Source organism: Eimeria mitis, genomic scaffold, assembly GCF_000499745.2.
Source record: "Eimeria mitis Houghton genomic scaffold, Emh_scaff21, whole genome shotgun sequence".
In the NCBI taxonomy this organism is placed as follows: Eukaryota; Apicomplexa; class Conoidasida; order Eucoccidiorida; family Eimeriidae; genus Eimeria; species Eimeria mitis.
The window spans coordinates 57,381-75,868 of NW_013570423.1; the positions used below are offsets into that span (position 1 = coordinate 57,381).

The following is an 18,488-nucleotide window of genomic DNA, read 5'->3' on the forward strand; positions in this document are numbered from 1 at the left end:
AAAAAATGTTTATTTAAATAATCTAAATCCAAAAATAACGATACTGCTGCCTTTCCTTTCGCCGCAGCTCTGCGCGACACCACATACACTCCAAAGCCTTTGGGGGCAGCTGATGCAACAAATCTGTGAACGTTAGCCGCTCCGATCCCCCGCCTCCACACCCACAATTACAGCCGCAGTCAACGCCGCTGTTGCTGCTGCTGCTGCTGCTGCTGCTGCTGCTGCTGCTGTTGCTGCTGCTGCTGCTGCTGGTGGAGTTGAGGCGTTGGAGTCTGTTGGCTGCGAGCCGACATAAGTCGAAGAGCTTGTCTGCGAGTTGCATTTGTTGTTTGTCATCGTCTTTGTTGCAACACCAGAGCTGTCTAAATTCTGTTTTATTTATTTTGTGGTTTAGAGGCATCTTCGATGCCAGCCACACCTGCTGCAGCAGCGCATGCAGCTCAGCACAGGCCTTGTTTAAGGTTTCAATGTCGGCTTGCAACTCCATGCATGTACACTCCAGCTGCAGCAGCTCCTGTGTTGCTGCTGCTGCAGATGCAGCAGAAGAGGTGGAACCAGCAGCAGCAGCAGCAAAGGGATAAACACCAACAGACGTGCGCTCAACGCCCCCAACATGCTGACCGTCAACTTCCTGCTGCTGCTGCTGTTGTCCTTTCTTTCGCTGCTGCAGCTGCTGCTGTTGCTCCTGCTGTTGCTGCTGCTGCTTGCAGTGCTGCCCTGGAGGAGTATTTCGGCCCACCAGTCCCGACGGTCTTTTGGATGCAGCGTCTTTTGTCTTCTTTCCTTTCTCCTTGTGCTTTCCTTCCTTCTCTGTTTCACTACAGCTGCTGCTGTCGCTGCTCCTGCTGCTTCTGCTGCTTCTGTTGCTGCGGCTATTGTTTCTGTTGAACTTTGCACCTGAAGCATCTGCTATGTTTTTCTCTATCAGCGTTATTTTGTTTTTTGTTTGCTGCAGCTGTGCTTCGAGTTGCTGCTTCAGTCGGTGCAGCTGCTCATACATCCCAAGCCGACGCGTCAGGCTGTCTAAGGAGGGAGTGCAGGCGACGCCCGTCTCCATCATAGTGAGGCCTGCAAGGGAGACGCAATCGAAAGCCTCCTCCTGAGGTGTACATGCATCCAGGCTGTCTGCATGTACACCTGCTGCTGATGCTGCTGCACTGCTCGTTGAAACCCCGCCTCCTCTCCCTTCTTCTTTCTGCCGCTCCAGAGACGCCAGACGCTGCTGCAGCAGCAGCCTTTTGTAGCGGCTGATGCATGCAGCTGCTGCTGCAACGGAAGGAGCTCCGACGTCCTGCTGCCGCTGGTGCTGCACCTTTGCTGCTGCTGCTAGGGGACCTGCTGCTGCCTCATCGGGCCACACAGCTGCAGCCAACGCCAGCTTCGGCAACTGAAAAATAGAATCAAGTCCAATTGTCCGCATCCCCTTTTGAGGAGCTACAAAGTCAGCTGCATCTGCAATATCTGCATCAGCAGCAGCAGCTGCTGCTGCTGCAGCACCAGCAGCAGCGGAAGGATCACGCTCGGTAGACTGCGCGTTTCTTGCTGCAGTTGGAGGCGCTACCGGGGAGTCAACAGCTGCCGATTCCCCTGTCGAGACGATTTGCTGTTGCCGCTGCTGCTGTTGTTGCTGCTGCTGCTGCCGTTGCCGCTGTGGGTGCGGCTGCTGCTGTTCTGTTTGAATTTCGCCTGACCCCACATCGCCGTCTACACTGGAGGAGGCCGCAGCCCCCATTAAAACTCTTTGGCTTCTAGAAAGGTTGAGTTCAACTCAACAGCAGCGCTGCTGCTGCAAGAGCGCTGCTTCAGTAGCTGTTATTCCTGCTGCTGCTGCTGCAGTCTCAGTGTTGCTGCCTACTGCTGCTTTAGCACGCAGCCGACTGGCGCCAGGACCGGCAGGGAAGGCGTATGGGCGGCTATGTTTGAGATTCAGCGCCCTACTGTTGCTCTGTTCAGCTTCATGTACAGTCGCTCCAAGAGGGAAGAAAAACACTGCAGGGATCCTGCAGTAGCAGCGAGTCGTCGACGGCGCTGCCCGTGGTGTAGTCATGCGATGACTGACTGGTAATATAACCTTCGGTGAAATGAAGAGTTCACAAGCACGAGAAAGAAGAGGAGAGCCAAGGTGATGCAAAAAAGAAGCGGCAAGTTGAATCGTCGAGCGTCCTAGCCTCACGGTCGCCACTGCCTGTGAACCACTGCGTCTTTTTCGACGCCTCGTGGAGTTCTCTTAAGTTAAAAGTGAGCGACTATGAAGAATAACGAACTAAAACCAAGAAAAACAGGGAGAAATACAACGATCCGGTGTATTTACGTCTAACGGCGAGATGAAACCCCGAGTGGTCCAGCAGTACCTCAGAGCCAAAAAGCTAGGGAAATGGCTCTGATGGACTATCCTTCTGAAGAAGAATTACTGCTGATGAAAAAAACTCACGGAATTTAGCATTAAAAGACAGATAAAGTCAACAACAAACGACGTGCTCAGCTTGAGCCAGCATCTGGCGTTCGCATCGCAGTGTCTGTACACCACAAATCGGGCGTTGGGACGGTTCCTACCCGTTGCAAATTGACTGGAGCTTTCCCTTCTTCAGAAATGCAGAAGACTGCTTTTCTAGGAGTTTAAAAGCAGAGAAAACCGATGCAGCTGGTCATTGCGGGCATCGTAAACAACAGAAACATCAGTATCCGCACAGCAGATAAGAAGAGCTTTTATTATTTGAATGACGAAATGGCAAATATATCGCCAGAAGATACTCCAGCTCGGGACGTCTGGAGTTTGCCTTGATTGCCTTATTCTTTATACTATTTTGTTTCCTCATACAACAAGTACCCGTATATACCAACAGATACATTCGGCAAACTCCGTAGCAATTAAACTACTACTTTTGTATTATTCTTGAGGCCAATTAAACTGTTCAGCCTACAGCAGCTCCTACGGGTTCCCCGCCAAGGTGCAGTGTCAGGCAAGCGAGAAGTAAATGCGAGTGGAATACCCAAAAGAGAACTGCACCTTAAGAACACCTGCGTGTAGTTCACACCACCATTTTACTAATGAATAACAACACAAACTTCTCCTCAGGGGCCAGTTAGAACCTTCAAGCCAAAAGCAAAACTCAAAACCACAGCTGAATTCAACTGTCTGTATACCAATGCTGTACAAAGTTGCTGCAACACATGCTCTCTGGATTGTATCTGGACGCATCAGTGCAAGGCAATATATTCGCTGCAATATATTCAATGCCGGTATGTCGGGCGACGTCTATCAACCCTTAGCCAAGTCTATAGGGTGCCCCGTTCATAAGGCCATCATATATGCATACAGGCAATACACAAACAAAAAATATTAATCTGCATACAACACTGAAACACTCCCTGCTATACTAGCAATACAAAGGAGTCGCCGCTTGCGTGCACGTAAGGAAACCCTAAGAATTTATGCTTGTGGGTACTATGCGGCAAACAACTGCCTTTAAGCTGTTCTGCAGACGCAGCAAATTGCATGCATTTCCTTTGCACCTCCAACAAAATTAACAACCAGTTGATTTTTGTTGGGAAGAAAAGAAGAATGGCGCCGCTTGCAGCCGGGGCTGGCTGCCAGCACTTCCGGTATCTAGACAGCGACAGCTGCTGCTGCTGCTGCTGTTGCTGTTGCAGTTGTTGCTGTAGTTGCTGACTCTTTCCACACACAAACCTCCAGGACGCAAGTTCTACGCAGGTCCTGGAGGCCCGAGATATACCCCAACGAAGCTGATGAGATGCAGACCGCCAGAAGAGTAAAAATGCAACGTTTACTTTTGTTTCGCAGCTGTCGTCTTGGCCTTCTCCGTTCCGCGCACCTGAGAGTTTGCAACCACAGTAAAAGCAGAAACTCAAGATGCAACAACAGACAGTGTACATACACCCCGGTACCCGCATGCATGACAGCAAGAAAGGGCCCCAGAGAGAACCGTCCCCAGCAGGCAGCAGGAGCGGTCTGGACAAGCCGCATCGGACCCTCTGCAGGACAGTGATCGTATCCTATTGAAGCGCATTTTACCTTCTTCTTTCTGTTTTTGAGCTCCTTTGTGGCTCTGCGTCCCTTCTTGGGCTGGGCCTCGGCGACGCCCATCCTGACCAGTCTGTAGCGGTGTTCAAAGCGCTGTGCAGCCTTGAAGTCGTCGTATATCCAGGCTTGTCCTCTGCTTCTGCCACCACCAAAGGCAGTGGAGAGGTTACCGACGATGATGCAGCGCGGGTCCTGAACCTTGAACTGTTGCATGAGGCGCTGCTGCAGCTCCTTGCGGCTCACGTTCGCACGGCCCAAGTGCAGCAGATCGACGCACATCTGCTTCCGCTGCAACAGTGGGTTCGTCAACAACTTGCGAATACGCACTGTGAACGGAGCCTTGGAGTCCGCCATCTTGCTGGGCCCTCAACACGCTGCAGCGGTGCTGTTGCTGGTTCCTGCTAGGCAGATGGAGGCGGCCGGAACAGCTGCAGGCGACAGAGAGGAAAGCAGTAGTTGTACAAAACTACAATACTCCTCGAAAACACGAACTCAACTTGCAGCCGAAGATGCATTGCATGAGAACGAGGTCCTCTCTCTCCCCCCACAACGCAGGCAACCGAACTGCGGGGCTGCGGCCGCTGCGCCCCACCCACACGGTATCGCCGACCTGCAGCACTGAAGAGGGAATTGGGAGAAAAAAAGAACAAAACCGAGCAGGAGAAGCCTCGGGAGGGATCTTCAGGACTCTGTGCTGAACGGCTGCTTCTGAAAACACAAAAATGAGGTACGCCCGCCTTGCTGACGGTTCATCGGTTGCGAAACGGTGGGGCGATCCTCGGGTAGAAATGGCGGAATTTGGTTATTTAAACTCTTCATTTGCATTTTAATGAATAAATATTTTGGTTTGCTGAAGAGAAACAAGAAAAGGTTTGAGGTTTCCACACGCAGCCGCTTGATGTCTATGGCTGGACGCTTCGTACTTCTTCTGCCGCCAGACCGACGGCGTATTGACAGCAAATGAATGTTCAGCTCGTTTCGAGTGGAATAAATGCCGTGCACTGCCTTAGGCGTTTTCAGATGCGCTGTGCTTCTCGATTCCCGCACTGGGGCTTGCTATGGCTGCCGTCGCGGTGTTCTCGGGGCACTCGTTGCAGCTTGCGGTGTATATCGACCGGGAGGGGAAACTGATGATGCATTGCAGAGCGCCTTTGGAGGCGCCTGCATGTGTGTGCATATTGTGGGGGAGTGATGGGCTTTGGGTACCAGCGGCCTGCTTCATGCCGCTGAATAGTGGAGAGAATTCGCGCCTTGCATTTCGGGTGGTTTGTATGGAGACATGTATGTCTATGCTTCTTGAATGTATGTGCAGCAAGCTAAGCCAGGAGACCCTCAACGCGGCCATCGCCTCCATTTTGAAGGGGTCGCAGGAGAAGAAGAGAAAATTTGTGGAGACAATTGAGCTGCAGATCAGTAGGCAGATCACTCCCGATACATTCCATTTCAACATCTGCATGCATGCCGTACCTTTTTCTCATGTTGCTCATCTTAGCTAATTCTTCCTGTGCCTCCTCCACTGTGGTCCTTGCGTTGCTCAAGCTGTTCGCGTTCACGCAATTCTGTGTTGTTGTGCCTCTCTGTCTCTGCTTGGCTGCAGGCCTGAAGGACTATGACACACAGAGAGACAAGCGTTTCTCGGGTTCTGTGCGGCTGCCGCACGTGCCCCGTGCCAAGTCAAAGGTAGGTGCTTTCTCGTGCTTGTTTCTGTGTTTGTTTGTGTTTGGCTCTGCCTGTTTGTCTGTACATGCCTCTGTGCATGCTTTAGTTTGTGTCTCGTTTCCCTTTTCAGATCTCCGGCGGCCTTCTGTCTTCTGCTGTATTTGCAGGTATGTGTGATAGGTGATGCCGTGCACATGGAGGAGGCGAAGGCCTTGGGTCTCGACTGTATGGATATTGAAGCCCTCAAGAAGATCAACAAAAACAAAAAGATTGTCAAGAAGCTGGCCCGCAAGTGTGTTATACTTTTTTTTTTCTCTGCACAGCATAGCTTGCCTCCTTCAGGCGTCGTTCTGTCTGTACACTGCGTGTACATACATATATTTATAGTGTATATTAGGAAAATATACAGATACAAACACATGTGGCTTGTTGCACTTGTGTGTGGGTTGTTTAGATACGACGCCTTCTTGGCCTCTCAGGCTCTGATCCCTCAGATCCCGCGTTACCTCGGTCCTGGTCTTAACAAGGCGGGCAAGTTCCCCACCCTGATTACACACCAAGACAAAATTGAAGACAAAATCCTTGAAGTCCGCTCTTCTGTTAAATTCCAACTCAAGAAAGTCCTCTGCATGGGCGTTGCCGTGGCCAACGTGGAGATGACAGAGGCCCAGGTAAAGTAAACAGACAGCGCTCAGAAGCTTTAGGGTTTAGGGTTTGGTTGTTGACTTTGGTTGCAGCGGCGGCTGTTAGGGTTTTGCGTGCTGCAGGAGGTTGAGGATGTTTGTTTTGTTTAGATGGTTTGGGATTTTGTTGCTGCATTTGGGGTGTACGTACAGGTGCGTTACAACCTGACGATGGCTATCAACTTCCTTGTGTCTCTGCTGAAGAAGAATTGGAATAACGTCAAGCGGCTGCACATAAAGAGCACCATGGGCAAGTGCCACACTATTTACGGTTGAGGTGTTCTTCTTTAATTATTTCTTTCTTTCTTCTTCTATTCCTCTCCTTCATAGCACTCCAACAGGCAGTTGCATGCACGCACATCTTGCGCTGCAAGCAGCACAAGGGCTGCTGCAGCTGCTGCTGCAGCTGCTGCTGCAGCAGCGGCTGCCGTTGCAGCGGCTGTTGCAGCATCAACAGCTGCTGCAGTAGCAAGTCGAAGACTTGCATCTGCAGCAGCAGCACCTCAAGAGAACGGGGGGGGGGGAATGAAGGGGGGGAGAGACATTAAAGAGTGTTGTTTGAGCCGTGGGGCAATCCGTCAGAGGCNGGGGGGGGGGGAATGAAGGGGTGGAGAGACATTAAAGAGTGTTGTTTGAGCCGTGGGGCAATCCGTCAGAGGCGAAGGCCAGTAGAACTAACAGAGAAAAAGTTGAATATGCCTTTTGGCGTTCAGGTGTGCATACAGTAGATAGTAGTGATGAAGCTGAATATGCCTTTAAAGGCTGAGGTGTACAGACAGTAGGCAGTACTGAAGATGCCCTTTGATGTTCGCGTGTACAGACAGTAGAATTTATTGAGGTATGCAGACAGTAGACACTAGTTAACGCTAGTGAGGTGTACAGACAGCAGTAGGCAGTAGAACGCACTCAGAAAGGAAAGCGAAGAGAGGCCAAGGCCGCTCTCTCCTCTTCAGCTTGTGTACATCTGAAGTGTCTCGACAGTTCGGGCTGATGAGAAGCGTTTACACACGACTAAACTAGAGAAACTAAACAAAAAGATTTAAACGAAAAGAGGGGAGAAGTCCAATAAACAGCAGCGCCAATGTAGCTGCCTATCGGTTTGTACATTAGAAAATATATATATATATATATATATATATATATATATATATATTCACACACACTCGTACGTTGAGCAGCAGCTTCTGGTGCTGCCTGCTGTCTATAAAGCCGCAGACCGGTCTGTGTGCAACTTGCACGCAGATGCATGCAGGCCCGTGCATGCGAGTCGATGTAAGACGTTCAGCTGCATGCAAACGCATGCAACTGCATGCAAATGCATGCGAGCGCAGAGAGAAGGGCGTCTGTCCGTGTGTGTGTGCGTGGATATTGGTAGTGTTCAAGCGCTTATTTGTTTATGTAACGACAGGAGGGCTTTGAGTTGTTTGTGCTGTTTGTTTTAACATTGCTTTATTTATTGCATTTTCTTTTTCTTGCTTCTCTCTCTCCTCTTCTGCCTGGCTGTTCTCTTTGAGGGCCGTTATAAGCCGCTTCAAATGCTGGGGCTTAAGCTGCAGGGGTTCGCTCCAGTTTATTCTGCTGCATTCCTCCTTCTGCTGCCGCAGCAGCAGCCGCTGCTGCAGCCGCCGCCGCAGCACCTCTCGCCTCCCCCCTTGGCCCCGCGTCACCCTCCGGGTGTGTCGACACCTCCGACGGACCTCCTTCTGCACGCCGCTCTCTGCCCACAGACGCGCAAACTGGCGGCTTGCAGCCATATGCCTGAAAATATGAAAATAAAATAAAAACACACAAACGAATGTCTGTATACCCCAGGGAAAAGGCCTGTAGTCGTACAAGCTGCCGCAAGCAAGGAGGAAACCCAAACGACGGCTGTTGCTGCTGTTGGCGCCGCAGCTTCTACTGCAGGAGTAGCTGCATCTGCTGCTGTTGATACTGCTGCTTCTGCAACTACAACTACACCAGTTGAATCTGTACGGACATTTGCTCGAGTTGCTGACTGTTTGTAGCTGCGTCTGGATTGAGGAGAATAGAAAACCCAAATCTCCTCGAACTCCTTGAAGGATCGCTGCAATTTCTTTGTCTCCCTCTCATCGTCCTGCTGAGGCCGCCAGCTGCGGTGTACAGACACTCGACCGTCTGGCCTCTAGCTGCAGTAGCGGGAGCACCAGCCATCAAAGAGAACGGCTTGCCGACGGGCGAGGCGCGCAAGGAGACGAAGGCGGGGGGAGGGGCAAACAGGCTCCTCCGTGGGTCCCGGGACTCCCAAGCTGTGGAGATAGCTGCTGTTCGTGCTGCTGCAAACAGCAGCAGCAGCAGCAGCAGCGGCCAATGGGCCCACCGAAAGGGGGCCCCGTCAGCATGTCTTTTCCGCTGCATAAACAGCAAAATCAGTTAATCCGGGGAAAACAATTGGGATAAAATAAAAAAAAGGCCAGAGATACCGCGCCTGCGGACTCAGCCGAATTTGGTGTTTGGCGTGTTTACATCTTCATGCAAAAAAAGAAAAACAAGGCCACGCCGTGAGGAACTCCCGCATTGTAGAAGGAGTACAACGAAAGTCGATGCACCAAAGTATTATTATAGTCACTAATACTAATATAATTATCAATATTATAACAAAAAAGAAGAAATGAAGGGGGAAGAGCAGTGAAACATATTGCGCGAGGCGGGGGGGCCCCCCCAGGCCGACGGTGGCAAAGGCTGCTTGGTGTACAACGAAGAAGAAGTTAATCTATTAGATAACGAAACCTGTATTTAATTGGCTCAATATGCTGCTTAACAAGCCGTTTAATTGTAATATTCAACAAAATTTGTGCAGTAATCCCTTGCAACAAATGCGGGCCTTGGGCTGCTGGTGTCGTTCACGAGCCGTACAAGGTATGAGTTCCGTTACATTTTAGTGTAAGCTTAGAATATTAATAGAGTAATTTATTTATAGATTCTCAGACGTATTGGTAACAGAATAAAGACCGAATGTTACTCATGATATTTCCATTGCTCCTTCAACCAGAGCTGTACAACTTCTGTATGCTGTCGGCGACCGGGCACACTGACAACAAACATAGGATGCCCAGTAGATGGGCATTCTGCTGCTCCTTCGGGACTTTGTATCTCAATGTTTCTTGGAATTTTGGTAATATATAATCTCTTGTTTATATTTCGTCTTTAGCTACCGGTTCAGCTCATTCGGCCGACGACTAAAGACCTTTCGTTTTTGACGCCTGTTGAGAAGACCATCCTTTCTTACGTTATTGGATTTTTTTTCACTAGGATTTAATGAAGTAAACTTCTTGTCAACTATTTCAATTAAAAATCATATGATATATATATGTACATATTTACGTATAAACACTTTTCGTAGTTTGCATATCTCCGGTAAAGCTGGAAGTGCCCTGCTGAAACCCAGGGCATTCAAATTGAGGAACCTTCGGAGAACATAGTGAAGGCCTCAGCAGTCTTGCCCCCAGTAGCCAGTTTATGTTCTTCTCTGCTTTTCCTAAGCGGGTTTGTGTTGTTGATCAGACAAGGGGACCTACTCTCTTGAAGGCAAAGCAGTGACCGCTCAGCTGAACCCAGTTATCTTTGTACATCTTTTGAAACAAAGGTTCAGTTTAGTCAGCAAGTAGATGGCCAAGAACACGCAGTAGAATCTCGGTGGCTCCGGTGAAGTCCCGTGGTACAACCAGATCCGATTGGCTGAGTTTCTGCCTCCAACAGGGTGTAGGGTCTTTTCCTGGTGTATCTGTATAAAGCCCCTCGACCCCTCCCTGCCCCTTCAGCAACCGCTGATTTCATCATCTATTGCAATATCGATTGAGTTTCTGCAGTCCCCTTCTGCTGCAGCGCCAAAGTCCATCACTGCCAGCCCGCTCTGCCTCCGCCGGGAGTTCTTCTAAGCAAGCATCAACCCTCGACAATTTTTTAAAAAAGAACAATGAACAACGCGGTGGATAGACGTTCAAACACCACCTGCCCTTCAAGGCCGGTAGGCCGGAGAAATTCCAACACTCCGGCTGCTGCATCGTGCTCGCGGGGACTGAAACACCCTAGTATGGAGCCTCAGTTTCATCCAGTACCTGTACGAACGCACAAGGATGCTCCATCTCCTTCTCCGTCAGCGCGTAGTACCCCTCCACTCTATGGCCCCGTGGCGGTACCCATATTCTCTGCACAACGGGCCAATACTTTATATATAGAACACGGGCAACGCATGCCTGCTTTCCTCGATTTAGCAGAAAAGGCATTCACAACTGCAGGCTATCCCGTTGCCCAGTGGGGACATGGACTCCGAAATTATTTGGGGGGACAAGCTCTGAATGTTTGGTTGACATTATATGAAGAAAAGTTTGATTTCTCTGATTGGGAAAAGCTCAAGTCGGCGTTATTGTATCATTTCTCTACTCGATCGCCTCGGCGCCATGCACAGCGATTGTTTAATGTACCTTGGAAAGGAGATGCACAACTTTATGTAGAAGATTTCTCGAATTGCCTCCTTTCAGGGCCCATACCAGATTCCTCGTTGCTTGTTCCTATTTTCTTAGCGAATCTTCCACCGGGAATAGTCCGACGTTTGTCAGATCATGGATATGATCGTTTCCGTTCTTGGAGAGAGGCAGCAGATGTCCTTGTTTCACTTCTTGATCGACGAGATTCACTCTTCTCCCAGATCCGTCGTGCTAGAGCAGAGTTTTTTGATCATCCAGATCCTCGTCAGGCTCCAACTGCTGAAACGCGTCGAAATTACCGCTCATCAAACAGGTTACCGCCTGAAGAATCCCGGGCCGAATCAGCGAGCACAGCATACACTTCCAATCCCAATGCTAGTCACACGCGTGTTCGCCAACGTCCCTGTCGCGACAGACAGCAACCCTCCCTACCCGCCCACCTACCAACACAACCGCCCACGAATCCCTCGCGTAGCAGCGCATCCAGTTCCAATGCTAATTACACGCATGCTCGCCAAGGCTCCTATCGCGACAGAAGACAGGAACCCTCCAGTCCCCCACGCCAACCAACACCACCGCCCTCGACTCCCTCGCGTACCAGCAGTTCCAGTTCCAATGCTGATTATGCGGGCTCTCGCCAAGGTTCCTATCGCGACAGAGAGCAACCCTCCATTCCTCCGCACCCACAAACAACACCAGCCTCGACCCCCTCGCGTACTAGCACCTCCAATAGCAACCCTACTTATGCGCGTGTTTGTCAAGGTTTCTATCGCGAAAGACAGCAAGTCTCCGTTCCCGCTCAATCATCAAGAGCACCACCCTCGACCTCTTCGTCTACTACAGAACGTCGGCAGGATTGTCTCGATGCCGCAGACCAACGCCACCCCCCACCAAACAAGCAGACCAACGGTTCCGTATCTCTCGGCGATGCCACTTCATCGAATCCCCCTGCCCCACCCTCTCCTACAAACCCAGTATCGGAACCTTCTTCCTCAGGCCCATCTACGTCATCTCCAGCTGCACCGTCGCCGTCCCGAACTCAGATTCTAGTTCCCTCCAGTACAGATGCCTCCCATTCTCTGGCACCCCAAGCCTGGGTGGCAGCCTACGAAAAGTGCCCCGTGTTCCACAAGCCCTACAGAGTCGCCGCAAATGCAAAGGGATTCCCGGCCGTGTTTGAGATCGGTCAGCGTCGTCTGCCGTTTAGTTTCCAATTCCCTTACTTGCGAGTGTGTCTAAATGGTTTGTGGAAAATCTGTGTCCCGCAGTTTCCTCAGTTCCTTAACAGGCTCATGCAGACGCACCATGACCATGTCAGGGGGGGCCACTGCGGCGAGAAAAAGACTCTTCAATCTCTACGTCGTCATTTCTACTGGCCTGGTATGAACGCATATACGAACTCGTATGTGGCTTCCTGCACGCTCTGCAAATGCTCTGCAGCTACCCCCGAATGACCACCCGATTTGCTTCAGCCGCTTCTGAGTCTAACCCGGCGCCGGGATCCTTTTTCGTTGAATTTCATCATTGATATTCCAAGCGCAGCAGATGGCCATGATGGGGTTTTGGTCATCGTTGACCCTATCAGCAAAGTGATGTATTTCATTCCCAACACCAAACCTTTTTATACGGAGCACATCATGGGAACATATCGAATTTCTGTCGGACAGACGTGCCCGCTATCAGCCCTGTGGCATCAGCTATGTATTCGTTTTAGTACACAAGGTGTGATGTCTAATGCCTATAACCCTCAGCCAGTAAGCAACGGTGAACTGAACGCTCGAGCACATGATCCGTATATGCATTCAATCGGACGAGCGTGAGTGGAAACAACTCCTTCCCGCACTGGAGCTTGCATATATACAGCCCATTCATAAACAGAACGCATTCCCTTTGAATTTGTGATTGGCGAGAATCTCTTCACCGCAGTAAACATGGAGATTGTGGGTCAACTATCTCCCACATTAACACCTCCCATGAACAAAATGTTCTGCCGTTTCTGCGATAGAGCCCAAACACATATACTGCAAGCTAAATAGGCAGAAATCCTTCGCGGATTCACATCAACTATATGCTCCCTTTATGAACAGTGAAAAAGTATAGCTTTAGAGTAGCCATCTTCCACCACAAAACTTGTTCATAAAATTCGAACCGTGGTTCTCCGATCCGTTTACGATCACAGGGAGGATCGGTAGCGCTGCATATCGCTCAGCACTCCCTCCCACCTGTCGCAGCTAATTTCGTACCGTCTCGTGTTTTTATTTCTCATGAGGCGGCGGTGGGTTGGCTACCAATTGGCGATACACTTGGCAGTTTCACTGATATTTAAGAAAGCAGAATATATTATAGTCCAAAGGTAGTGAGAAACCAACACAGCACAGTACTTAGTTAGGTGGCGTGGCGCCCCTGAAGACCCGGCTACGTGGGAAACAGCCGAACATCTTCAGGATTGCTCTGCGCTCCTCCGGGCGTGTGAGCGTCGTTGTGAACGAGTAGAAAATCAAGGCCTGACGCGCAGGCCCGCCGCGCACCCAACGTCATGTCGATGGACCTTTGTTGTATCTCACAGCTTCCTCTGCAGTTTGCATGTTTCCAGCACAGTTTCTTTTTTTTCTGCATCTCAAACACTTGCCGGGGGGAGGAAACATTGTAGTGCGTCACCCGTACAAGGCATTAGTGGCCGTATATTTTTCGTGTAATGTTGGAATATGAATCCTATTCATATTCTACCCGTAACACTAAAATATAACAAATCACCACTTTTTTAATAGATTCTCATACATATTGGTAGCAGAATAAGAACAGGATTTTATAGCGTTTCATCTATACACAGGCACATTATACATTAAGTCAAGCGTATATGCGGGTATATTATCCCCTGAATCCTGTCTACATACGTGTATATTATTCCTTAAATCTGGTGTTTGTACAGACATACTACACGCTAAATAAGGTATACATACAGACACATTCCTTCATATATATATATATATATATATATATATATATATATATATATATATATATATATATATATATATATGTATATATATATATATATATATCAGGCATGTATGCAGGTTTAATACTGCCTAAATATGGTGTTTATACAGGTGTTGTTTTCACCCAATCAAGTAGAGATGGATAACCCACTCATTAAATCTGGTGTAAATACATATTTGTATATTTAAATATATTTCGATAGAATTTACATTTCCACTACAAATATTAAGAGAAAAAGACCCCACAGTCTTTGTTTGTCTATATATAAGTGTAGATAAATATCCTAGGAAATATGAACCTACATTGATATAATTAAATATATTTAAATAAATATGCAGCATCTCTACAAATATTAACTGAAAAAGATCCCACAGTCTATACACCGCAACGGACGGCCGTTGTGTGCGGCGTCAGTTTGCGAGGAAATGTGTAAAATGACTCAAAAAAAAAGGAAAAAAAGAAAAAAAATTTGTACACGAACGAATTTATTTTTTACTTTTACCATCGCGTTGTTTTTTTTTGGGCGGTGCTGCATTCTTTGCTGCTTTCGGCTTCTGGCCGGCAGCAGCAGCTGCAGGGCCCCCAGCCTTTCCTCCCGCTGCAGTGGGGGCTTGTGTTCTCATTGTCTTATCGAATTTATTCAAGTCTTCAGGGCGGACTGAAAAAGAAAAAAGCAGTAAACAAAAGCGGGAGGGATTAGGGTTTTGAGTCCACCTTTTAGGGTCTAGGGTTTAGGGTTTAGGGTTTAGGGTTTAGGGTTTGGCGACAGTGGGCCTACGGCTGCTCCGCCCACAGACGAAAGTTTGATTCGCAGAAATTAAAAACAAAAAAATTAAATTCCAAAAAAGAGAGGTAATGGGCAGACACACGACACGGTATAAATCAAAGAGAAACAAAGCAACATACGCATAAATATACACATACATATGTGCATATATATATATATATATATATATATATATATATATATATATATATATATATACACTATACATTATATACNTATATATATATATATATATATATATATATATATATATATATATATATATATATATATATATGTACACTATACATTATATACACAGTATACATATATATGTGTGGCCTGGCTTACAGCAACTCAGCTGGGACAAAATGATGAAAGTTAAGAAAATGAGAATCGTGAGGGTCCACTGCGCGCCAAAACACCGCAGGAGACGTTTCAGGTGTCTCGACAGCTCAGCAACAAAACAAAGAGCAAGCAGCTGAGCATCACTCTTATATTTTAACTAAATGCTGAAATATACCCTAAACCCTAAACCCTAAACATGAAATAAGAGGGGGCGCTGTGGCCGCTAGCTGATCTCGCAGCAGCAGAAAAGTTCCTCCCCGGCCTACAACCTTCTAAACCCTAAACCCTAAACCCTAGACCCTCAACACCGGTGTTGCAACTTAGAGAGAGCGAGGAGGAGAGGCAGAGAGAGAAACAATTCATGTAAACCCTAAACCCTCAGCATCGTTTCTGCAAGAGAGGCAGAGAGGCAGGGAGAGAGACAACCCAAGAGAGAGAAAGAGGGAGTTTGTCTCTTTCTATGCTTGTTAAGCTGTGGACTTCACCTGAAACCATTCCGGGCGGATGTATTTCGCAACGAAGAACCAGCCGTCCATCTCGGGCAGAGGCCGAGACATACTGAGGCTGGAACACCGCGCCCCCTGAAGCAGGAGCAGCAGCAGCAGCAGCAGCAGCAAAAGCAGCAGCAGCAGTAGCAGCACTAAAGGGGAAGAAATGAGCACGAACATCAGCAGCAACACTGTTGCTGCTCTCTACTAAGTGGGGTGCAGCGAGGAGCTGCATCGCAGCATACACTGCCGACGCCACACAAACAAAGAACGCGTAAAAGAAAAAAAAGGGGAAATGTAGAAGAGAAAGACTTACAGAGAATAAACCCAGCATCAACAGAAGCAGCATCGGGCAGACAAACGCCCTGTAGAGACAGCGCCGCCCCATTCTCCTTCCTTCTAAGTCAAAAGAGATGCTGGAGCTCTCCTCACGAGGTACACAAGCTGCAGCAGCAGCAGTATCAGCAGCTGCAGCAGCAGCAGCTGCAGCGGCAGGGAACCCTTGCTGTTGGTTCCTGTTGCTGCTGGAGTCAGCGCCAGCCGATGCGAGTTGAGCTGCAGGAGAGGAATTCATCTTCCTTCGGCAACGGAGAGACAGAGAAGAGGGATACAGAGAGGTTTTTGTGTGGATTTGTATTCTTTTTTAATGAGTCTACATCACTATGCAATGCATAATTATACTGCAGGAGAAGTGAATGAAGCTGCTGCGGTAGATACACACACAAAAACCCTCGCTGTCAGAGGCAACAGACTCAACCATACGCCCGGGGGGCGGGCAAAGAGGGGAAAGCGGCTTGAAAATACGAAACAAGAAGAAATGGAATAATATAACTTGTATTATGAGTCGTTTATTTTGCTTAAACACAAACTGTAGAGGAATCAAAAAGCAAAGAAAGAAGAAATGAACGCCGAATTTCAACGACTCGTTGACCGTCAACGGCGAAGGATATTGGGGTGTCTGTACACCTGAATCTCGCAGAAAAGTCGATAAATAGCTTGAAATGAGTGTAATTTCTGATATTTTAAGCAGAATTGCAGCGAAAAAAGACTCGAAACAACAGCTCCCGCCTCAATGACGACTGCTGGCTTTCTTGGTTGCATGCAGCCGCCATTGAAAGAGGGTTTTAAGGAGCCGACATTTTTGTTCGTTTTTTTTGCCATTTTGAATTTTCCGTGAATTAATATTTGCGGAGGAGTTCAGAAAGAGTGGCATTTGGGGTGTCTAGACAGATCTTCATTTGTTTATCGCTGCTTTTTCGTGTGCGCAGTTTAACTTTTTCCTGGGGGATTTGTTTTCTTCTTTCTCTTTCCTTCTTTTTGTTTTCTTACATTTGTTTTCTTCATTCTGCTTTTTTCTCTCCTTGACATTTCAACAACTTTTCACAGCTTGCAAGGGGTTTTCTCGTGCATTCGGTGCGCCACATCAGCAGGATTTTCTTTGGTTGTTTCTGCCTCTACCTCCTCTCTTGCTTTCGTTTTACTATTATATATTTTTTAGATTCATTTCAAAAAGATGATAGCCAGCAGTGAGTTCTGGGAGAAGGAGAAGGAGGCGCCGCTGCTGAACCGCAACGCTAACTTCTTCAGACCCGAGTCTGCTGATGAGTTGCTGCAGCGAGCTCAGCGGCTGCTGCAGCTGCTAGACAAAAAACACGGAAAAGATACAATAGAACAAATCTCTCTCAAACCCAATTGCGATGATGAAGCAGCTAAACGTATATTTAAGCTCGATGCCGAAAGAACCTTCAAGTCTGAAGAATGCAGACAACAGCTCGTTGAGGTCAAACCCTAAACCCTAAACCCTAAACCCTAAACTCTAAACCCTAGATTCTAAACCCTTTTAAACCCTAATAAACCCTATTAAACCTGGTTAAATTCTGTTACCCATAATACAGCTTCATTGATCCCTACTCACTCCTAAAAGCGGCGATGACGCGATATGCTTTCTGTCTTGCTGCTGCTGCATGCGGCCATTGATTCATGTTGTATGAAATAAATTTTTTCTGTATGGAGTCAGCTGCTGTGTGTGTGCTTTGTGTTTATACCGGTTGAAGGAAAGCGAGGTGGATTCGCTCCTGTTGCGGGATTGTATGCAAGGCGTATGATGCGTGTATATATGTGTTCGTGTTTGTGTGTTGTTTGTGTGTTTGTTTGTTCAGGTGTTGTCTTCTCTATGGCCCGAGTTATTAGATTATCATCAGGGTTTGGGTTTTGTGGTTTCTTTTTTGTTGCTGGTGTTGCCTGCATCTGACGTGCTGCGTCTGTGTGTGGGTCTTCACCGGCTGTATCTACAGGGGTATTTCAAAGCAGCTCCTGTAGCATATGTACGAGATGCTCGTGTTATGCAGAAACTATTAGATCAGCGACAACCTGAGCTGGGCTCACACCTGAAGGAGTTGGCTTGTGCTGAGGCGTATGCAAGCAAGTGGTTTGTTGGGTTGAATGTACATGTATTAACTTTTGAAGCTTTGTTTGACTTTATGGAGGCTTTAATTGAAACAGGAGATGTATTTCTTTTTCAGTTTGCTCTTTCTCTCGTAGACAACTGCAAAGATGAACTGCTGAAAGCTGCGAATGCAGCAGAAGTATTAGAGATACTCAGACTTGATGCTGTGAGATATACAAATAAACACAAAGCACACAACCACGAAAAAGAAGGATCTTTCTTCGTTAAAATCGTTAAAGATGCAAGAGAAGTACAAATCGAGTAAGACGCAATAGACACACATGCAGATACCCCGGGGTGTATATACACTTCAGGCGAAGCATTCATTCGTATGGTTTTCTTGCTGATAAGGCCTCTGCAGCAGCTGAGCGTAAAGAACTCGATTTTTTATTTCTTTCTTTTTGCTTTTTTTGCTGCAGTGAAGAACATATTAAAAAACTGAGGGAGGAGGCTCTGGAAGACCTCCGGCTGGAGGAAGAGAGGAGAAAACAAAGAGACAAAGAGGTACGTTACACTCCAAATATATTTAACTAAATAAAACTATATATATATATATATACATATATATATATATATATATATATATGTATATATATATATATATATATATA

At 47.7% G+C, this 18,488-nt stretch overlaps 5 protein-coding genes across 5 annotated transcripts; 3 read left to right on the top strand and 2 right to left on the bottom strand.

Annotated features, from left to right (window-relative positions):
* Positions 1-132: 132 nt before the first annotated feature.
* Positions 133-1,732, bottom strand: EMH_0021020 (uncharacterized protein; the record flags this gene model as incomplete). The annotated part of the gene is made up of 2 exons (XM_013496430.1): positions 133-279; positions 419-1,732. The coding sequence occupies 2 exons, from the start codon at positions 1,730-1,732 to the stop codon at positions 133-135; spliced, it is 1,461 nt and encodes a 486-aa protein (XP_013351884.1).
* A 2,053-nt stretch (positions 1,733-3,785) lies between these two features.
* EMH_0021130 (40S ribosomal protein S24, putative) lies at positions 3,786-4,396 on the bottom strand (the record flags this gene model as incomplete). The annotated part of the gene is made up of 2 exons (XM_013496431.1): positions 3,786-3,833; positions 4,034-4,396. The coding sequence occupies 2 exons, from the start codon at positions 4,394-4,396 to the stop codon at positions 3,786-3,788; spliced, it is 411 nt and encodes a 136-aa protein (XP_013351885.1).
* Positions 4,397-4,764: 368 nt separating this feature from the next.
* EMH_0021240 (60S ribosomal protein L10a, putative) lies at positions 4,765-6,660 on the top strand (the record flags this gene model as incomplete). The annotated part of the gene is made up of 6 exons (XM_013496432.1): positions 4,765-4,808; positions 5,355-5,455; positions 5,640-5,722; positions 5,869-5,993; positions 6,156-6,372; positions 6,538-6,660. 6 exons carry the CDS (start codon positions 4,765-4,767, stop codon positions 6,658-6,660), a joined length of 693 nt encoding a protein of 230 aa, XP_013351886.1.
* Positions 6,661-10,964: 4,304 nt separating this feature from the next.
* On the top strand, positions 10,965-11,879 carry EMH_0021350 (uncharacterized protein; the record flags this gene model as incomplete). The annotated part of the gene is made up of 1 exon (XM_013496433.1): positions 10,965-11,879. One exon carries the CDS (start codon positions 10,965-10,967, stop codon positions 11,877-11,879), a length of 915 nt encoding a protein of 304 aa, XP_013351887.1.
* Positions 11,880-16,944: 5,065 nt separating this feature from the next.
* EMH_0021460 (uncharacterized protein) lies at positions 16,945-18,411 on the top strand (the record flags this gene model as incomplete). The annotated part of the gene is made up of 3 exons (XM_013496434.1): positions 16,945-17,211; positions 17,591-18,138; positions 18,297-18,411. The coding sequence occupies 3 exons, from the start codon at positions 16,945-16,947 to the stop codon at positions 18,409-18,411; spliced, it is 930 nt and encodes a 309-aa protein (XP_013351888.1).
* Between the last annotated feature and the right edge of the window lie 77 nt (positions 18,412-18,488).